This window comes from Monodelphis domestica, chromosome 6 (assembly GCF_027887165.1).
Source record: "Monodelphis domestica isolate mMonDom1 chromosome 6, mMonDom1.pri, whole genome shotgun sequence".
Classification (NCBI taxonomy): domain Eukaryota; kingdom Metazoa; phylum Chordata; class Mammalia; order Didelphimorphia; family Didelphidae; genus Monodelphis; species Monodelphis domestica.
Window position 1 is genome coordinate 170,636,370 of NC_077232.1, and position 22,322 is coordinate 170,658,691.

The 22,322-nt window shown below is 37.6% G+C and overlaps 1 protein-coding gene across 1 annotated transcript in view; it reads right to left on the minus strand.

Annotated features, from left to right (window-relative positions):
• SLC7A11 (solute carrier family 7 member 11) overlaps positions 1-22,322 on the minus strand; it is a 126,993-nt gene that overhangs the window by 16,633 nt on the left and 88,038 nt on the right. Inside the window, exons 9-11 of the mRNA XM_007496316.2 lie at positions 19,148-19,244; positions 16,213-16,362; positions 13,578-13,755 (exon numbers count right to left, since the gene is read on the minus strand). Coding sequence (XP_007496378.2) covers positions 13,578-13,755; positions 16,213-16,362; positions 19,148-19,244 — 425 coding nt within the window. The remainder of the gene's footprint in view (positions 1-13,577; positions 13,756-16,212; positions 16,363-19,147; positions 19,245-22,322) is intronic.

A 22,322-nucleotide genomic window follows, 5' to 3' on the forward strand; every position in this document is an offset into this window, starting at 1 on the left:
GATAAGGAACTTGTCTGGAGAGGTGAAATAACTTGCCTCAGGTCACCCAGGTACTAAGTGGCAGAGGCAGGATTTTTATCTGGGTCCTCTGACTTTTAAACCATGAATACTTTATACTGTCCCGAGCAGTTCATCTGGCTGAGGCAGCAGCCAAGGAGGGACTGTATGAACAGATGTGACTTGGAATCAAGCAACAACCAGAAATTTGCAGTAAGTAGTATCCCAGCTCAACTTCCTCTGCCTCCAAAGTTGGGCACCAGGAAGAAATGTCTCCATGCCTCTCACTGTATTTCATGCAATTATACATGAGAGTCATGGATTGTGATTCCTGTTCTCCCCTCTGGCCCTTCTGGTGTGTTTTTTGTTTACATCATTGATTCGCATCTGGTCACAAATCATGAATTTGCTGAAAACAAGACTAAAGTATTCTCTTTCTCTTTAAAGTCCGGTTTCAACAGATTGGGCCTGCTTGCAGGGATGGGAAACCTGCAGGTGCCTTTCTTCTCTTTAGAGGAACTGTGGAGTATTTGGAAACTAATCTCTAACACATCTGCTTTGATTCTACACTGGGTCTAAGAACAACAATAGGGTGCTGAAACAAGAAAAGCAACAACGTGAGAGACAAAATGAATTAGTAACCTTCACTACAATCTCAAAGCAATGAGAGGCAGTAAGACTAGCATCCAGGCTATAGAAAACCACCATTTTAAGGTGGAGATAAAGGAAGCTTTTTTATGGGAAAAAATTACTATTGTAAACTTGAAAGCTCTGGGAATAGTGCCAGGTCTGGAGACAAGAAAACTCCTCTTCCTGAGTTCAAATTTAGCCTAAGACATTTATTAGCTGTGGGATCCTGGGAAGACACTTCAACCTGTTTCCCTTAGTTTACTCATCGGTAAAATGATCTGGACAAGGAAACTGAAGACCACTCCATTATCTCTGCCCAAGAAAACCTCAAAAGAGGTCATGAAGAGTCTGACATGACCGAAATATGACTGAACAACAACAACAACAAAAAAAATCCATAAATAAGGAACCTTGCAGGCATCATTTTTACTTAGACTTAAAATGTGATATCATCCATGTTTTGTTGTATTTTTATCTATTTTGTTTCATATTTCCCAATTACATTTTAGTCATGTTCAAGCCACACTCATAAGTGTTGTGGACTCCATATTGCTAAGTGTTTGATTTTTCCTATATATATGTATATGTATATGTGTATATATATATATATATATATATATATATATATATATATATCAAGTAGGAAGCAGTGTGAGAAAAAGTCACTGGATTTGGAAATTAAGAGGCCACTGACATCCTTCTGACACCCTTCCAGAACTTTTAGCAGAATTCTGGGTGAGAAATTAGGCAATGAGCATTTCTTAAGCATTGAGTATGTGCCGGGTCAAGAAGAGTTAGACACTCCCTGAATAAATGAACACCAACAAAACTTGGGTGCTGAGAAAGTGATATAAAGAAACGTCTCACAATTTAAGTGTGATCATGGCATCTGACTTAATTTCTCTGGCACAGAGTAGATGCTCAAAAATTGCTTTTGAATTATATTAGAGGGAGATATCACTCACATAGACATACCAAAATATATAAAGAGTAATATCAGATGGTGAAAATACTAACTGGGGAGTTCATGAAATCCACATAAAGGAGGTAATGCCTGAACTGGGGCTTGAAAAGAATGAGGACTTCTAAGAGGAAGAAGTGAGGAGGAGGGCACTTAGATAGAAAGCCAGTCCTGGAAACAGGAAATCTTGAGTTCAAATTTGACCTCATATACTTCCTAGTTGGGTGACCCTGGGCAAGTCACTTAACTCCCATTGCCTAGCCCTTACTGCTCTTCTCTCTTGGAACCGATACTTGCTCATCAATTCTAAGAAAGAAGATAAGGCTTTAAAGAAAAAGTGAGGAAAGAGAGTAGTAGTCCAGGCATGGAAGTTAAAGATAGCACACTATATTCAGGGAACAGTTATGTATACAAAGGGGAAGGATAGTTGGGAGACAGATTGTGGAGGGCTTTCATTGCCTGGGAGATAGTAAAGATTTTTGAATAGGGAAATGACAAGGTCAGAGCTGTTTTAGGAATGTTAGTTTGGCAGCGATGTATGGGAGGGGTTAGAGAGAAGGGAACAGAAATAGGAAGACCTATTATGGAGCAATGACAACAGCCCAAGTGAGAAGTGAGGACCTTGGAGAAGAAGGAATGGATGTAAGCATTTCCTCCCAAGGGGTCCTCCTCCTTTGGGAACTGACAATGTCACCAGCCCACTTTTTAAATTTTATGTCAATTCCCTCTCTCAAATGTTGAAGAGTTAGTATTTCTTTCCCTTTAAAATAGTTATGGATCTTAGTTCCCTTCCCTCCCTTCTCCTACCTTCTATGCATCTTCCCAGTGGAGTAACTGTAATTTGGAGATCCCTTATAAAGGTCAGAACCAACCTTTCCCAGCTTGTATTATCAGAGGAGGCAATTAGGTAGAGGAAAATCCCATTTTTCAAGAACATGGTTGGAAACAAGAACAAAACACCAAATAGAATTTTCCCAGGAACATGGCGAGGAAGCTGGGGAGACCTTTGTAGGCAAAGGCTAAGGACAGAGATATGATTGAAAGGAACAGGCAGAGACGACCACAGCATGAGATAGGCTGGGCTGCAATGATTGACCAAATGGTAGGTGGAAAGAGTAGCTATCCTCAGCCTTCCATGGTGGTTCCCTAGAGAAAAGCTGCTCCTGACTGGGCATCAGGCCATTTTAACAGTGGAGAATGATATTCACCCTTGCCAATCCCTCACTTCATTTTGGAATTATGGTATGCCTGTCTAAATTGCTTTCTCTCAAACCAGGCATTCCTTTCCTGTCTATGCCTTCCTTCCCAACTCCTCACTCCCACTTTCTGTTTTTCTTTTCTTCTGACAGTAGAAACTCTTTCACCCAGAAATGATATTTCTCATTCAAGCAGTGCCAGGAAACACTGCCTAGCCTATCTACCTTCTTCCTGAGCTATACACACTCTAAAAAAATTAAGAGGCAACTTTGAGTCTATCAATCATGTCTCACTATTCTCTGCCAGTCTATTTCTTCATCCAGTTGGCTACAGTGATGGATCTGGAGTCAAAAAGAGCTGACTTCAAATGCTGCCTCAGACACTAACCAGTTGCATGATCCTGGGCAAATCACTTCATCTCTCTCAGCCTTAGTTTTCTTCTCTTTAAAATGGGATAGCATTTACCTCATCAGGTTGTTGTGAGGAACAAATGAGATAATATATTAAAGCATTTTGTAAATTTTAAAGCACTATATAAATGAGTTATTATTATTGATCCTTCCCCTATTCAGCAAGGTGGAATGATTATCAGGTGGGTTCAAGATGTGTAGGTCCCTAGAAAGACAAGGTGCTAGGTGTCTAAAACTTTTCTATGGGTCTTAAAAAAACAACCACCACCACCCTACCTTCCATCTTAGAACCAATGCTGTGTATTAATACCAAGGCAGAATAGTAAGGGCTAGAAAATGGGAATTAATTGACTTGCCCAGGGTCACAGAGCTAGGAATTATCTAAGGCCAGATTTGAACCCAAGACTTCCTATCTCTAGGTCAGACTCTTACTCCACTGACTCTTAACCTGCTCCCAACCCTAAACATTTCTGAAGTATCACAGGTGAAGTAACTCCTATGATCACCTGAGTAGTAGATTTTAAACTTACAGTGACTGCTTCTCCAAGTTTGAGCCCAAATCCAAGACTCCAGATGAGTATGAAATATGCCTTATGTGAGTCAGAATGTTGCTGTTTAGTTATCTCAGTAAGGTATGACTCTGATCCCATTTGAATTTCTTTTTTTTTTTTTGGCAAAGACAATGTTGTGGTTTGACATTTCCTTCTGCAGCTCATTTTACAGATGAAGAAACTGAGGCAAATGGGTATCACACAGCTAGTAAAGTCTAGGGACAGATTTGAACTCAAGAAGATGAATCTTCCTGCCTCCATATCTGGCTCTCTATCCATCAAGCCACCTAGCTATCCCCAGGAGACAGCATGCTATGCCGGGGAAAAGGCAGGAAATGGGGATCAAGAAAGGATCTGACATGACCAAGTCAATCCACTTTGAACAAATCCTTCCATCTCCATGAGCCTTAGTTTCTTCATTTGCAAAAGAAAGTTATTTAACTGAAAAAAAAATCAGTGCAAGTCCAATTCATACTAGTCTCTTAATCAAGATTACATTTCTGAGTTATACTGAGGAACAGGGACATCTAAGGATCACTATTAGACTTGACTCCAGAAGGGAAAAAAATATACCCCTTGGCTAAGATGAGAGCTAGATTTTAAGCATGGAAGACAGTGTTAACTGTTAGACATGACCACTGTCTTGATTAAATTCTGCTGGTCCCTATTTCTCTGTTACAAGGGAGGGGGTTGGTCATAGAAAAATGACCGGGGTTTAAAGAAATATCAATGGAAATTTCTTTAATTGTCATTAAGGAAAAAGGCACCCAGCCTTTACAAGTGGGGCTGCACAGATGCTTGGGTGCTTACAAGGGTTCAATTTTAAAGCGTGAAGATGACCATCAATCCCCCTGCTTGCAGTAATGCTCATGAAGCATTTTGAGGGCCATAGATTACAGCCCCATGATACTATTCTGGCTATTAATAGATAAAGTAGAGCAGATGAGCCTGCATGGGGTGGAGATTTTGTTATCTGGAGGCTGCAGCATAAAGCAGCTATTTAGGTATTTTTAGCCATACCTTCTGTATTCAGGAGTTTTCCTTGGAAGATGCTTGAAGCAGGAACAGACCTAGCTGGATCTGATTTGCCCAGCCACATATGGTAGGAGTGTGGGAACAGCAGCAGACAGCTAATACATGGTGAAATATTAACTGCCAGGTGCAAGGCCAAGAGCTCCTCCTCCCACTCTTGGAAAATGGAATGGTAATAATACTTTACATATGAAAAGTGCTTTTATGGTTTTCAAAGGGTATTCAAAGCCGGGATCTCACTTGATCCCCACAGCATGGGCAGTTTTGGCCACTAAGGTAGCCCAGGCAGATGTTGAGAATGACTAAACAAGCTTAATTAATTTACAAGCCAGGGTGAGTAAGAAAAATGTCACACTGTGGACTCCACAGAAAGTCTGTCAAACGCACCCTCCAGATTTCAGCGGAGATGAAAAAACGGATTTATACCGACACCTTCCCCAGGACAAGAGCTCTTGAGACCCAGCAGAAGCACAACATCGTCCATCAGAGCGGCGATTTTAATAATTCTGCCAGCACTGCTCAGGACTGACATAGATAATTAAGGGTTTTATTTAAGGGTAAGTCTGTTATACAGGAAGCCTGGCCCCTCTGTATCCCAGATGTTTAGTTTAAACATTCAATCTATTGCTGAGAGATACAGAGGCCACCAATTGGAAAAAAAAAAAAGATTACAATTCTGGCCCAAGCTATACTTTGTCACTTTCCCTGCTCCCACAGTGGATTTGAATATGTCACGGAGGTATCTGCCCCCCTCTTTTCCCCTTGCACAAGAAGCTCATGTTTTTAAAAAAGAATGAAAGAAAGAACAGAGGAATTAGCTACTCTGTCACAGCTGGCAAGGAAAAAAGAGGCTTTCCATGGAGCCTACGGCTCCCTTAAAGAGCACATTTTCTTTCCACCCAAAGAATGTTATCCAGCAAAAAGTGGTTCAATACTGGCATCCTGTGGCCAGAAATATTCATCAAACCTCAGTTCTGCAGGAGCCTCTGCCTTTCAGCCTTTCCACATTCTCTTGCTCTCTGGAGTTAAAACATAGCTCTCTGCTACTTCCCAATGGTGGTCACCCACATCTCCCAGCCCACAGAGGCATATTGGGCAGATTAGCACCAGCCTCAGTGGAGGGTCTGCGCCTCTTTGAAGGGGCTGAGTGAGGACACATACAATCTGTCAGCTTCAAAGATGCCCACAGCCAGCCAAGAAATGGTAGCCCGCAGCAGAACAGGGCTGTATTCTAGCATAGTACATAATGGTCAAAAGCCCTCTAGTCATCTGAGCTCACATGTGTTTCCTCTCTAGCCTCTAGAAGAGACTGGCAGCAAGTTTTATCCCTGAGGCTCAGGGAAAAAAAAATATATATATATATTTGTAAAATGTGCACATATACACACAAATATAGGTAAACATATTTATGCATACTTTGTGTGATGTGCTGTACATGCATGTGTGCAGATATGTGTAGATATGCAGAGACATATCCATATATGTTTATATGGGTGTATCTTTTGTCTGGGATAACTATTTAGGCCAGTAACCAATATTCTGAATTTCATTTATTTATTTATTAATATTTAGAATATTTAGATATTCCTATTATTTAGAGGCATTATTCCATTGAGAGGCTAGGTAGAGAATAACCCCAAATCAAGAGAAGTCATTACTTGGGGGTGGCTATAAAGACGATGAGTGCAGAGAGAGTGGGTTAAAGTCCCAGCATTCTCAGCCACTCTAGAGGTTTGAGCACCATTTCCCTTCTAATTCACAGGCTAGTACTTCTAGTACAATTCAGGAAGGATGAGAGCTCCATGTTGAGGTCATGCACATATTCAAAGATCAGTGAGGGAGAAAACAATGCTACAAAGAGCTTGCAAAGGGAGGAGCCAGGGAGAAATGAGGAAATGGGAATCAAAGGAGAAAACTGCAAAGGCTGGGATTAGACAGGAAGAGGTGTGAAATGCAGAAGGCAGCAGCCTCAGCAGCAGCAGGAAGAGGAGCTGCAATGTCTGCATAGCTTTATGGGCTGTAAACTAGCTATGAGAAGAGGGGGAAATGAGTCTCCCAAGGCCTGGAGCAGGGCAACTTTCTCTTTTCATTATCCCATCATGAGACAAAATACATACATAACCATGAATATTAAGCCAGGTTACAAATGCCTCATGTTTCCTCTAAGTCCAGGGAGTCTTCATAAATACATACATGCTTTCATACACACAGAGAAGATAAAGACAGAAGAAACAGAGAAAGAATGAAAGAGAAGAGAAAGAAAAAAGAGCAGAAAAAGAAGAATGAAACAGAGAAGATAGAGGAGAGACAGAGAAAGGAGACAGAGATACTAAGAAATAAGGGATTCAGTAGGCAGACAAGGAGATAGATAAATATAAGCATGCCTATGGAGAAAACGGAGACAGAAGAAATAGAAAGAATGAGAGAGCTGAGAACAGAAAGAGAAGAAACTGGTAGAAGAGGTAAAGAGAAAGGAGACAGAGATATCAAGAATTAAGAGATTCAATAGGCAGATAGACAGATGGATACATACAAGGAAGCACATAGAGAGAACAGAAACAGAAAAAATGAGAGAGAACAGAAAGTGAAGAAACAGAGAAGACAGAGAAGAGACAAGGAGAGGCTACAGATACCAAGAATAAAGGGATTTGATAGATCATATATATTATATATAAAAATCATATGATTCTTATGTATGCATATATATGTGTGTATGTGAATCCCTTGATTCTCTCTGTATACCCACACATTTAAAACACCAAGGTATTCATGTCCATGTAAATACAAATGTAAAATAAGGGGATTCGTATATGTATATAAAAAGCATGTGTATGTCTAAACACATATATTCACATATATTCATATAAGTATGTATGTGTGACTGTATACATATATAAACATATATGCATATGTAGTCTAAGAACTATATTTCAATATAAGTGGTTTCCTTTGTAATCCTACGTATTTTATGTTATGTACTAAAAAAATTATTCTATAAGGTCTCCATAGGTTTCATCAGATTACCAAAGCAGTCCAAGATTTTCACACAAAAACTCTATTCTAGGCCAATTCTAAGAGCATTATAGATTCCTTTTCTTTCCTTCCTTCCTTCCTTCCTTCCTTCCTTCCTTCCTTCCTTCCTTCCTTCCTTCCTTCCTTCCTTCCTTCCTTTTCTTTTTTGTTCTTTCTTTCTTACTTTTTTGATGTCCATGTAATTTATTAATTAGATTTCTTTTTAAATTAAAAACAGACACAAATTATCAGGTATACCTATTATGTCCTTAAAATGAAACTATACCCTCCCCTCAAGAAGCTAACATTCTTTATAGTATATGCTTTTAACTATGACTTTAGACTTTATTTAATAGTCAACAAGTCTTTATTAAGCTCCTATTATATGTTAGGCAACAAGTTAGGGGCTAAAAGCTTCTTAGTTTTTCACAGTCCTCCATAATGTCATTTTAAAAGAGGAAAGAGGACATTTCATTTAAAGAACATGGCAGAGCTCACAGTGGCACGATTTAAGTTGAGAAATACCACAGTCAAAGTAGATCCTGTTGAATCACCATCCTAATGTTCATTGTTCAACTTTACCTTTCCAAGAGCAGTTAACATTATGAACAGTCTAAAAAATATAATAAAATTCAATCTCAAGGGAAATATTTTGGCTGTCCAAAGTAGTTATTAACTAAATTGTTAGAATTTTTTAAATTCCAATTTTTTAAAGATTTTGGAAATAGGATCTATCAAAACTATTACCCAGAAAGAAAATAGTTGTATGTTCAGATTTAAATAGAAAAAAAATGGGGACAAGATAAATAGATACCAAGTTCAGTTTGAGTAGAAAATGGTCCTGGGTCTCTGATGCTGACTCATGTCAGGTTCCCCTGGCTGTTAGTGGTCTTCCCCAATGCTCCATGTTATTTATATTTATTTTATGCATAATTTAGATGTACTAATTAGTGAATATGACTCACTCTCCCAGTAGAATTTAAGCTCTTTGAGGGCAAGGACTATCCCTCTTTTGTTTTTGTAACCTTCAAGTCCTGGAACAATATGTTGTACATAGTAAACAATTAATACTTGCTGCTGTCAACTTAAGTGAAACCCTAAATACTAATGTAAAAGTGAATGGATTCAATCTTGCCAAGATTTTAATCCCTTGAAGTTTGAATATGTTTCCATGAGGCCATTTATCAATATTTTCATCTTTTCATCATCTTTACCTGATCCTCTAGCTCCAAATTTAGTCCTTTTCCCAGCATGCTACACTCTGTAAAGATTGAATTTAGCTATCTCCTGATTGTAACAATGAAAGTATTTAGCTCTTCTTTTATAGTGAAGCTAGAATTGTAAGCTACAACCTATTTTTTAGATTTTAACTACAAAAAGGTGTTAAGTAACTACAAAAGGTGAACTTACCAAAAGAGGTGTTAAGTAACCCAAAAAGATATAATCTAACCAGAGAAGGTGAGAACTAACGAACGGGCACTCCTGGAGAAAAGCATCTGCTGTGATTGGTAGATGTGAAATTTAGGGGAGGTGACACAAGAGAAAAAAAGCTCTTTTAAAAGAGGACCAAAAGGCAGGAGGGGATTCAGACATTCTGATTCATTCGGAATTGGATAAATTCATTTGGACTCAGACATTTGGACAGTCATTCGGAGATTCGGGCACTGACTCGGAGGAGACTGGAAGACAGACCCTTGAGGAGCGACCAGAAGAGAGACACCTAGACTTCTTTTAGACTGTCACCATTGGTGAGTGAAAAGCTGAATTAGTGTCCCCACCTTTCTGGAGGTGTGAAGCCTCCAGGTAAGGCCCATCTTCTTGAGACTCTCTTCCCCTGGTTGGGGCTTAGAAATTCTAACTGATATCAGAAGAAGTCAGAGTTTTTTCTCTCTCTCTCTCATTCCTTACTATCTTTCTATAATAAATATTGTAAATAAACTACCATAAATTTCATTTACTTTAGTAATTCATTTTGGGATTTTGAAATTATCAGTCCAATCAAAATTAATTTTAATAACTCTAACATTGATATAATGCATTACAACACCCACACTAGTGGTAGGGTTTTCACCTATTCTTTCTTGGCTGTTATATAACAAATAATGCCTCTTGTGCACTGGATTCAATGCAGAACATTGAAAAGACTGGTCCCTGTACTCAAGAGTCAATCATAATTGTAGCTAATTACAATGCAAAAATCAAGTTAGTACAGAAGCCATAACTTCCCCATCTATGACATTAAAGAAGCTCAGAGAGTCCTCATTTCCTTCCTCCCAAATAATTAAAGTTTTTGGGGGGATATTTTTGGAGGGTGGGGTGAGGGCCAATGGTTCAGTCAACATTTACTGAATAGGCATCATGGACTAAACACTACCTTGGGTCCTCTAAAATGCAGCATTTTGATTAAGCTGACTTTATTCCCAATCCTGAACTACTGTAATTAAGTTACTTAAGGGATTGGAAAGTACAAGTAGGTCATTACATAGCTAATAACATTTTTTATCTAAAAATTCTTAAACAGGGCTTAATAGCCTTAAAATCTTAAAAGAGCTATTCTCCACTTGAAGTAAGTGTCCTAGTAATGCTCTTCCAACAGTGGTATCAGCCTAGCCTGTAAAGGGCTTAGTGCCTTGAAATCAAATGCTTCTTTTCATTCTAGAAATGATTCACTTCAAATATGAGCAGTCCTTCATTTAGAAACTGGTTGATCAACAAAAGGTTTTTGTTTGTTTGGTTGGTTTGGTTTGGTTTAATTTTGCTTTTTTTAATGTAAGTGGGTTGTTTAGAACTCAGAATCAACTATTCCTTAAAATTATGGTATCCAAGCTCCTAGGCTAGTCCACAAAAGCCTCTTAACCTATAATGTAGTCCATTAAGTACAGTACAGGAGCACTGAATCATGATATGAAGCAATTATTCTTTGAGTATAGATGCATGCATAGATTTCTTGTTTGAGGTACCTAAAATACAACTCTCCTTCCTCCTCCCCTTATAACTGTAGTGGTTTTTGGTTTTCCAGATTCCTCTTCTCCCTCCTTTATTTATCAAGGAGATAGAAATTGAATTTTCAGAGGATGAGGTAGAAATTAGGAAGAAGAAAACCAGAATCTCCTGGCATTGTAAAGTCAACTTTTCTAGAAAGTCTCCAGGAAGCCTTTTTTCTTTTCTTGCATAAGCCCTAAAGATCAGCTCATGATGCTCTATTCTATACTCTAAACATTCTAGACTACTATCCAAGGAATTCTCTGTAAATTTTTCCCCAATTTACTATTTTCTAATTTTGACTATATTAGTTTTATTTCAATTTAATACATTAAAATTTTTCCATTTTATATTTCACTATGCTTTCTATCTCTTGTTTATTTGAAAATTCTTCTCCTGTGGAACTGCAAATTGATCCAACCATTCTGGAGGCCAACTGGAATTACTCTCAAAGAGTGATAAAACACTGTATCCCTTCTGACATTGCAGTAAAACTATTAGTTTTATTTACTAAAGTGATCAGGGAAAAAGGAAAAGAATTGTACATGTTCTAAAATACTTATAGCCATTCTCTTCCTGGCAACAACTGGAAATTGAGGGGATGACAATCAATTGAGGAATGGCTAAACAAATTATGGTGTATGATTGTGATTGAACAATACTTTCTGCTCGATAAGAAATAAAGGATATTAGAAAAACATGGGGAGGGACAGATAGATGACTCAGTGATTGATAGCCAGACCTAGACAGATGAGATGTCCTGAGTTCAAATCTAGCCTCACAGACTTCCTAACTGTGTGTCCCTGAGCAAGTCACTTAGCCTCTATTGCCTAGCCATTACCACTCTTCTACTTTAGAACCAATATACAGTATTGATTCTAAGATGTAAAATAAGGAGGAAAGGAAGGAAGGAAGGAAGGAAGGAAGGAAGGAAGGAAGGAAGGAAGGAAGGAAGGAAGGGAGAGAGGGAGGGAGGGAAGAAAGGAAGGAAGGAAGGAAGGAAGGAAGGAAGGAAGGAAGGAAGGAAGGAAGGAAGGAAGGAAGGAAGGAAGGAAGGAAGGAAGGGAGAGAGGGAGGGAGGGAAGGAAGGAAGGAAGGAAGGAAGGAAGGAAGGAAGGAAGGAAGGAAGGAAGGAAGGAAGGAAGGAAGGAAGGAAGGAAGGAAGGAAGGAAGGAAGGAGGGAAGGAGGGAAGGAAGGAAATAAGAAAAACACAGAAAGACCTACATGAAATTGTTAAGTATGAAACAAGCAGAGCCAAGAGAACATTATATACAGCAACAGAAATATTCTTTCAAGAATTACTTGTGTATTTCCACTTTCAGTGGAAGAACTGGTGAATGGAAATAAGTAAAACATAGTATTATAGCTAAACGATCACCCTAGTGCAATTATCAATAATATGGAAATAGTCCTTGATCAATGACACAAGTAAAACCCAGTCGAATTGCATGTCGGCTGTGGGGGAGGGGAGAGGGGAAGGAAAGAACATGAATCATGTAACCATGGATAAAAATTCTAAATTAATTAATTAATTTAAAAATTTCAGTGGATATATGCTGAGAAAAGGAGAAAAAAAAACAGTATTATAGAGTACATCTTTTTTTTAAGCAGTGTTTTCTCTAATGGGGGAAGGAAAAGGCGAAGTAGTTTATTGGGTATTTTAATGTGGCAAACAAATAAATAAAATTTTAAAAATAAAAAATGGACTAGACTATCCTGTCAGTTCCTGAATAGATTGCATTGCTTTTAGCTTCTGACCTTTCCTTATACCAGAGCTACCAAACAGACAGTAGGCACCCTGGGAGAAACCTCAATGATACTGGAACCAGATTAAAATGTAATTGGGAAATACTTAACAATATAAATTAGAATGCAATAAAATATAGATCATGTTATTTTTAAAATTAGTCAATATATTCCCCATAAGAATCCTCATAGAGGGTTTAGTTATATATATATATATATATATAAATATATATATATATGAGTTTGACAGCAATGCCTTAATTCCCCCATACCAACCATAAGGTAAAATCCATTCCCTTCTCTGACTCACTTAAAACCCTTCCCTCATGGACCAATATAAATTCTCTGTCTTTAAAGTAGCCATTTCTGTTATCACAGATTTCACCTATGGAAAGAGTAAATGGTTATAAATAGGGGTATAGCCTGGGTTATTATTATTATTATTATTTTAATGTTTGTCCATAAAAAAAATCAGAAAGATACAACCAAATTCTGTGCTAGAACACTGGCTACTAGGATAAATGGAAACTAGATAGTAATTGTTCATATGGATCATAGGATCTTTAGAATGAGATTTAAATCGGCAAAGCTCCTCATTTTACAGATGTTGAAGCTGAGGCCCAAGGAAGTAAAATGACTTATCTAAAGTCACAGTGCTACTAAGAAGCAGTAAGTATCTGAACCACATTAACAGAATTAGAGATTTTAGAGTTGTAACTGATTTGAGAGACCACTGAGTCTATTTTCCTGATAAGGAACCTGGAACCCTAGAAAGCTCAATGACTTGCACAATATCATTGAGGCAACAAACATCAGAAATGAGATTTGAACTTGGGACTTTTGACTCCAGAATCTGTATTCTTGCCAATGTATGACACTCTCTCTGAAATTAGGGCTAATGTAAATAAAAAAGAATCATTAAATTGCAGTTCATATTATCCATTTTAACTTGGGTCACTATTTTAAGGAATGCATATTTCTCCCTACCATTGTGGCTTTGACAATAGGCATGTCTAAATCTGCCTTTGTTAAGCCCTAGAATAATGCCAAAACATTACCTGATAATCTCTGGAACCATTTTGGCTTCTTGTCCCAGACAATGAAGAAGTAGTATCCGGGGACACCAGTTAGCGTGATCCCAAAGCCTATTCCAGTATTGAGTGGATCCGAATAAAGGGACAAGATCACCATGAAAAAGCAGGTGAAGGAAAACAGAGCTGGGATAAACAGTGGCACCTGAAACAAAAGACATTGGTAAAGGTCAAACTGGAACTGTCTTTGGATATTTAATATGGAAGCAACACTGGATAGCCATATAAACAAAGGAAAGTTGAGCAACTCCTTGTACTTGCAGCAGTGACCACAAGGATAGAAGGTTGTTGCTCTGATGGTGGTTTGGATTTGGGGTAAAGTTAGAAACACTATAAATCTGCAGATGCCTTATTCTCTTATAATTTAAGTATTATTGTTAGAGATATAACTAGAATTTTTGCCACTCAGTGCAAACTTGACCAAAAAATAAATAAATAATGCAAATAAGAGGAGTAAGCTACAAGTAAAGTATCCAGGGGACATTTTAAGAAAAAAATCCAGTGGGTGTAAAGGGGAATTAAGGACCCTGGGATACAGCAAGGAACTGCTAGGGACAAGTGCTTAAACTGAGTTCAAGAGCTGAAGGGAGGAAGAGGGTACTTCTGGGAAGATTCCTTTTTTAACTAAATTAATCTTACTGACTAGATGTTGAATTCAGTTGTTTGTATCCTGCTGAAGGACCATCAAGTAACGTCAGCAGCTTCTAAGTGCTGACACCCTGGAGTAAAGACCCAGTTGCCTTGTCTTAGTTATGATTGTGATGAATATATTTTATATTTTTGGATTTCAAATACTGAATCTTTGAGAGTTACCATTATAATCCATTTTAATATGATACAAGTAGCATAGGCCACTTGTTACACTTGAAAATAATTAAGTGTGTATCGATTTCTTTTCTGAGATATGTCACAAGGACTGACAAGGTATAGAAAAGGCAAACTTCTCTTTGACCACTGATGGAAATGATGCCTAGCACTATGCAATGAATATAATTAAAAAGCTTTCTGACAACATTATCAGTATGTTTTTAAAAGGAACTCAATGATGAGATTCAATAATTTTTCTATGAAATATCAAGAAAGAAGAAAGGCTGTGGCTATAATATTCAGTCTTCCAGAGGAAAGGTTTGATGAACAAATAGACATTCTTTAAAGTGATATATCCTCCTTGGATTCTGCCCCCTCCAAATATGAACTTAATATTCATCTTCTTTTTGGAGAAAATGGTACGGCAAAAGAATTTGTAAGATAACATCAAGTGGCCATATCAATGATACTAAAACTCAAAATATTTCTTTTCAAAACCCCTAATTTCTTATGTTTAACTAGTTTTCTCTGGCTGTTAGGAGGAAAATCTTTAGCACATAGGCAGATTACCAAGATAACAACAATAGTAAAAGTAATGATAATAATAATACTGTCCAGATTTCTGATTTCTTTGGTGTAGAGAATTCCTAAAGAAGAAACTCCCCCTTTGAATATTGGTTGGCATCTTCCTAAAACTTACAACTACAGAAAGTTTCTTTGATCAAAGGCTTCAAAATCTTCAAAGATTCATAGGCCTAAACACCCCCCAAAATTGTCAAGAATAGTGAACCAGATTTGGGAACTTGGGAAATATTTAACAAATTAAATAAAAATACAGTATAACATAGATAATGTTGATTTGTAGTTTTCTAAGTCAATATCAAGCCAGTTTAGTTTTTAACACTATTGGCTTAGAGCCTAAGTCGTTGAATGTCTGAGATAGTATTTTAATTCAGGATCTCTTGATTTCAAGTCCTATCTACATCATCTCACTACCTCTAGTCTACGCAAGGTATTAGATTAAATTTTGAGGGTACAAAGGTGAAATTACCTCAAAATGTATTTTTACTTAATAAATTTACTCAATTACTCAATTGTATGGAAGGATTTGGACAAATAAAGCACTGAATGAGAAGGCATGGATAGCCTGCAGTCTACATCATTTGAAGGGAGTTGATACTCATTTTTAGTGTCAAGTATTTACTTCTAAGAAATCAGCAAATGCTACAAATAGGAGGATTAATTATCTTGTTGAAGTGAAGAATAAAATGTTAATAATGCAGATCAAACTTAAACTATCAGGAAAATCCCCACCCCCATGGAACTAATCATTAAACATTTCCCAACACACCCATGCAATGGTCAGATAAGTGAGATTACAAATACAGTTGAGTAATGCAATAATGAGTGTGGCTTTTCATAAATTTTTATCTGACTCAGAAAGTTTTTATGGTTTTTGACAATCATAAGCACCTTCTTTTACAACATATCACGGAAGAAACCTGGAAGAAAGTTATTGAAATTCTCAGTCCTTCAAACCAACAGGTGTACTCATAAAAAAATCAAACCACAAATCTATTAAGAGCTTTCTTCTTCAGGAAAACTAGAATTGTACTACTTTATTTTTCTTTTCCAGCCAAAGGAAATCCATTGGGCATGCATTTGTCAGGAAGAGTTAAACTCCAGATTCAAAAGGAGGCTCCCATCATCAGTGTCATCATTGAGTTGTCCCAAATGGAGGGATATGCCTTGGGAAGAAAGATTTATGTAAAACCATTAAAATGACTGAGGTTACCTTGAAAGGACGATGCATATCTGGCTGTTTGTATCGGAGATAAATCAGCCCTGCAACTGCTAGTCCAATAAAAAGCCACCTGGCAAAACTGAGGAAATTCAAAAGACTATAAAGATCTCCGAAGAAAAGCATTATCATCGTCAAAGGGTACTGTGAGTGGGGAAAGAAAAAAAAAAGAGAAAAAGATCACAACTGAGTATAGCAAAAGGGAACATACAAATTAACACTACAGGGTATCAGCCTCTAATTAGACTTCAAATGGCCTCTTAAACCAGTGAGCCACCAGCATGCTATGTGAAATGCTGGACTAACAACAGCATTTTTCAACACTATTACAATTATTACCCTACCCACCTGCAAATGGAATGACTAACAAGTTCAATGAGAACAGAGTCAGTCTACTTTAGTGTGAGCATCTGGTTGTGGGCATGTTCCTTTCAGTTTAGGGGAAAAAAACATTATTTTATACTAAGTCAAAACATTAAACTTTGGAGACAGAGTATCTGGGTTTTAATCACATTTAGAGAATTTTCTACTCTTGAAAATGGTTAACTTGGTCTTTATTTTCCTTTTTTTTTTTTCATAGCAACCTTGAACTAATTATTTGAGTAACTCTTTCCTATTTTGTCAAATGAAGGATTTGGATTAGATGACCTATAAATCTTCTAGTTCAAAATTCAATTCAACTCAACAAACCTTTATAAACCACCTACTATGTGCCAGGAACTGTGCCACGTATTGGGGATACAAAGACATTCCTGGCCTCAAGAAGATTACATTCTATTTATATACCTTTTCCCATATACACAGAGGTTTAAAAAAAAAAAACAAAGTGACTATCATTTACTGAGCTAAGTTTTGAAGGAAGTGAGGGTTTCCAAGGAGCAGAGGTAAGGAGGGAGAGCAGTGTAGGTGATGGAGGCAGCCTATGCAAAGCTACAAAGGCGGGAGATAGAATGTCATTGATGGAAAAGAGAAGAAAATAGAATAGTTGGGCGAGAATGTAGACTATGAGAAGAAACAATATATAATCAGTTTGGAAACATGAGTTGACATCAGACAGTGAAAGATTTTTAGATGTCAAAGGGGAATTTGTAGTTAAACCCAAGAGCAAAAAAGAATCACTGGAACTTCTTCAGAGGGGGTTAACGAAGTCCACCCTCTAGATTAGGAATAATAGTTTGGCATTTTAAAGGAGGATTGATGGGGGAGAAGAAGTTGCAGGGGAACCAATTAGAAACCCATTATCCAAGCAAAAGATAAACCTGTGAGGCTATAAGCCTGCCTCCTTGTTTTGTTTGGTTTGGTTTGGTTTGGTTTTTAAGTACAGCTGTATATCAGGCAATAACTACTAATAATGGATGAGGCATTTTGAAAACCAGTGACTCTTTCTCTATTAAATGATGCTCAGAAAATTCCTTGAGATACACACCTTAGATGCAGGCATTTCTACATAACAGTGTCTTTACTCCTGAATACAAACCACTGACCTTTCTTTCCCTCCAAAGTTACTCTCACTATGTGGCTGCCTTGTGTGACCCTCAAGACAGTAGAAAATAAGGAAGAAGCCGAGATCAGCACAAAGTGTCTCTGCAGCTGCGCATACCAAGGACGACCTGAGTGACAGTCTGGGCTTTAAATGAAAGCCCTCTTCACAGAATAAATAATATATTCTGTTCTCACAAGGGAAGCTTCGAGAGAACATGTACTTTAGAAAGAATTTTCAGGGAAACATTTTGAAACAAATTAAATGCATTAAAAAAATCAGCCAATGCCTTATCTGGTGCACCTCACAGCATATGGAAGTGTTGCGAAATAATAGCTAAGAGTGGCTATCACATCGGCAATGGACGCCAGGAACATTTTCCATCTCATCCTAACTATTATGCCCCATCTTTCCAAAATATAGCTCCCTGAATGAAAAAAAAAAAAAGTTGCAATCCGAATTTCAGTTTTAGTATGGAAAAGTTCTTCCATTCAGGTTCTCTCACCAACTGTCTCACTTTTAATCACAGAATCATTCCCACAGCTCAAGACTTACTCCATTTTCTTTGTGTGTAATTGTCTATGCTTTTCATTATCAGATGTCTATGAGAAGCCTGGGTGTTCTCAAGCTACAGCACCAAGCTTCACTTTCAATTAAGGGTATCTGAACTGCATTACTTAGACAGCCTTTTCTACAAGGCTTTGAGGCAGTGACAGGGTCAAGCTCATCATTTCCCTTCCAACTTTCAAACTCTTCAGAAAATCATAATGATTTGGGCTTTAGTTACCTGGCTGGGATAAATATGACTAGTAAGAAGGAGGGATGAAGTAAAGAGGGCCAGTGGACTAGAGTGATAAGCTCATCAAGGACTTTGGTTCAAATCCCACCTCTAATGCTTATTACCCGCACGGTGTTGGGGGAAAACAATGCACTTAAGATCGTGGAACATCACTTGCCTCATCTATAAAATGAAAGAGTTGTAGGAGACAGATTCTGAAGACCCTTTCAGCTGTAGAACCATAACTCCTATGAGGTGATAAAACAGAAGCAGGCTGAACAATAGAGAGAATGCTGGCCCTGAGTGTCAAGAATTCATTTGACTCCTGCCTTCAGTACTCATGTAGTTGGGGGACCCAACTTTCTGACCCCTCAGCTTCCTCATCTGTAAAATGGGGCTGATAACATCATGTCTAACTCATAGGTTTGTTTCAAAATGTAAAAGAAATTATGTAAGTCAAGTCCCTCACAAACCTTAGCTTGCTATATAAATGTCCATGTAGAAAAGGAATCAATAAGAAGAGAATACTGTTCATACGAGCCTCACCCCATCCCCTAAAAGCTTCAGCAAGAAAAGAGAAGAAAGCATCCCCTGAGAAGTTTTCTTTGAATTCATCTTTGCAAGCCTCTTATCCCCAGTTTCATGGAGGAACACTTGTTAATATGCATTACCAAAACGATGACAGCTGGCAGAGGAGTGTGCTTGCGGACATGAATCATGGAGAGGATTTCTGGAAGGTGACCCTCACGGGAAGCAACATAAAACAACCTGATGGGAGAGAAATGTGGATTGACTTTACAAATGTTCATTTCACAAAGGAAAACTTGAGAAAAACGGAATCTTTTCATATGGAATGGGCTCAGTTCTCCCAAGGTGAGTTTTTGCATTTCTCCTTTGAGGCAGGACCATGTGTGCAGTGAAAGAAATCAAATTTAGAAGTATACAAAATTTGCCAACCCTATTCTATTGTTCATTGGCTAGACTGAAAAGGCATGTCTCATTTGCCTTTACTTCCTGTGTTTGAGTCAGTGGGAAATAATATCGGGCAATGGAAAAGCTGACAATTGTAATCATTTCAAGTTTAAATCAAGAGAGATAATATGACATTGGGGGTTAGAGTGGTCTTGGAGTCAGGAAAACCTTGTTTCAAACCTAGGTTGTGCCTCTCCCCCATATTGTGGTATGGCCCAACAGAAGTTCCTTAACATTGTCCCCAAGCAACTCTTTTTAGGCTTAAATTGAGGCAGTCTCATTGATCTACCTTGGTGAAGAACCTTTTTCATACCAGCAAAGGTATGATAAAAATCACTGTGTAAATAGCAATAATAATAATAATAATAACAATATTGGTAATTTTTATGGAAGTAATAATAATAAGAATGAAAACAAAGTACCCTTTAGGAGATAATAAAGGACTTTGCTCTCACCTGTTCTATTCTCTGTCCCTTGGTCTGTCTGTCTCTACAAACAGAGACTGAAACTTAAGATTTCATTGACAAAGGGATATCCTCCTGAGGAACTTCCTTTATCAATTCAAGTTGCAATCTCTTGATCTTGCTATCTTAGGGAACTGTCTAGAACTCTGGGAAGTAATTAGTCCAGGGTCATACAAAGAGCATGTGTCTGAGGAAGGAATTTATTCTGTATTTTTGGCTCTAAAAAAAAATGACACTTCCTATTCACTATGCTTCTCCAATTCTATCTATATAATTATACACCCTCTCTATCTATCTATCTATCTATCTATCTTATCTATCAAGCATATTTTTCTATCTGTCTAGCTAGCTACCTAAATGGTAATTTCAAATGGTCATTTCTAGTTCCAAGATATTTATAATTGGAAATGACCCTATGGGAAAAGGCCTGTATAAAAATATTTATAGTCATGCTATTTGTGGTGGCAAAAAAATTAGAAAATGAGGGGATGCCCTTTAATTGGGAAATGGCTAAAAAAATTATGGTATCTGTTGGTGATGGAATACTCTTGTGCTAAAAGGAATAATGTACTTGAGGAATTTCATGTGAACTGGAATGACCTCCAGGAAGTGATGCAGAGTTAGAGGAGCAGAACCAGGATAACATTGTATACAGAGACTGATACACTGTGGTAGAATCAACTGTAATGGACTTCTCTGCTAGCAGCAATGCAATGATCCAGGACAATTCTGAGAGACTTATGGGAAAGAATGCTATCCACATTCAGAGAGAGAACTGTTGGAGTACAAACAGAAGAAAAACAACTGCCTCATCACATAGTTCAACGGGGATATTTGAGGATGTAGACTCTAAGTGATCACCCTAATGCAAATAGCAATAATATGGAAATAGGTCTTGGTCAATGACATAGGTAAAACCCAGTGGAATTACTCCTTGGCTACGGGAGGGGGCTGGGTAGAGGGGAGGGAAAGAACATGGATCTTGTAACCATGGAAAAATATTCTAAATTAATTAAATAAAAATTTTCAAAGAGAAAAAAACGATCCTATGAAAATCCTACATGCTATTCTCACTACAAAAAGATACTGGTCTTCACTCATCTCAAAAGGTTACGGGTAATGTTTCAGAGCAAAAAGCACACCTGTGCTTAGCATCCTAAAGGAAGGCAGTCTTTTTTTTAAATTTAATTAATTTAGAAAATTTTTCCATGATTACATGATTCATGTCCTTTCCCTCCCCTCCTCCCACCCATCTTCCCATAGCTACTGAGCAATTCCACTGGGTTTTACATGTGTCCTTGATCAAGACCTATTTCCACATTATTGACATTTGTAATAAGGTGATCATTTAGAGTCTACATCCCTGATCATATCCCCATCAAAACATGTAATCAAGGTGGTTGTTTTTCTTCTTTGTTTCTACTCCCACACTTCTTTCTCTGGGTGTGGAGAGCATTATTTCTCTTAAGTCCCTCAGAATTGTCCTGGATCATTGCATTGCTGCTAGTAGAGAAGTCCATTACATTCTATTTTGCCACATTGTATCCTTCTCTTCATATAAAGTTCTCCTAGCTCTGCTCCTTTTGTTCTGCATCAGTTCCTGGAGGTTGTTCCAGTTCACATGGAATTCCTCCAGTTCATTATTCCCTTGAGCACAATAGTATTCCATCACCAACATATACCACAATTTGTTCAGCCATTCTCCAATTGAAGGGCATCCCCTCATTTTCCAATTTTTGGCCACCACAAAGAGTACAGCTATGAATATTTTTGTACATGTATTTTTCCTTATTATCTCTTTGGGGTACAAACCCAACAGTGGTATAGCTAGATCAAAGGGTAGGCAGTCTTTTAAAGCCCTTTGGGCATAATTCCAAATTACCTTCCAGAATGGTTGGATCAATTCATAACTCTAACAGCAATGCATTAGTGTACCAATTTTGCCACATTCCCTTCAACTTTTATTACTTTCCTTTGATGTCATATTAGTCAACTTCCTAGGTGTGAGGTAGTACCTCAGAGTTGTTTTGACTTGCATTTCTCTAATTATAAGAGATTTAGAACATTTTTTCATGTGATTATTGATAGTTTTGATTTCTTTATCTGAAAATTGACTATTTATGTCCCTAGCTCATTTATCAACTGGGGAATAGCTTCATTTTTTTTGTACAATTGATGTAGCTCCTTATAAATTTGAGAAATTAGACCTTTGTGAGAAATTTTTATTACAAAGATTTTTAAGGAAGGCTGTTTTAATGTTTCTTTCCTCATTTGGTAATTCCATAAAATCATAGGATCTAGAACCTGAAGAAATTCTGAAGATCATTGAATGACTATATTCAAGCATAACTCCTCATTCCACTTCTACAACCATTATTTTGATTAGCTGACCCTAGTACAAACCATCAAA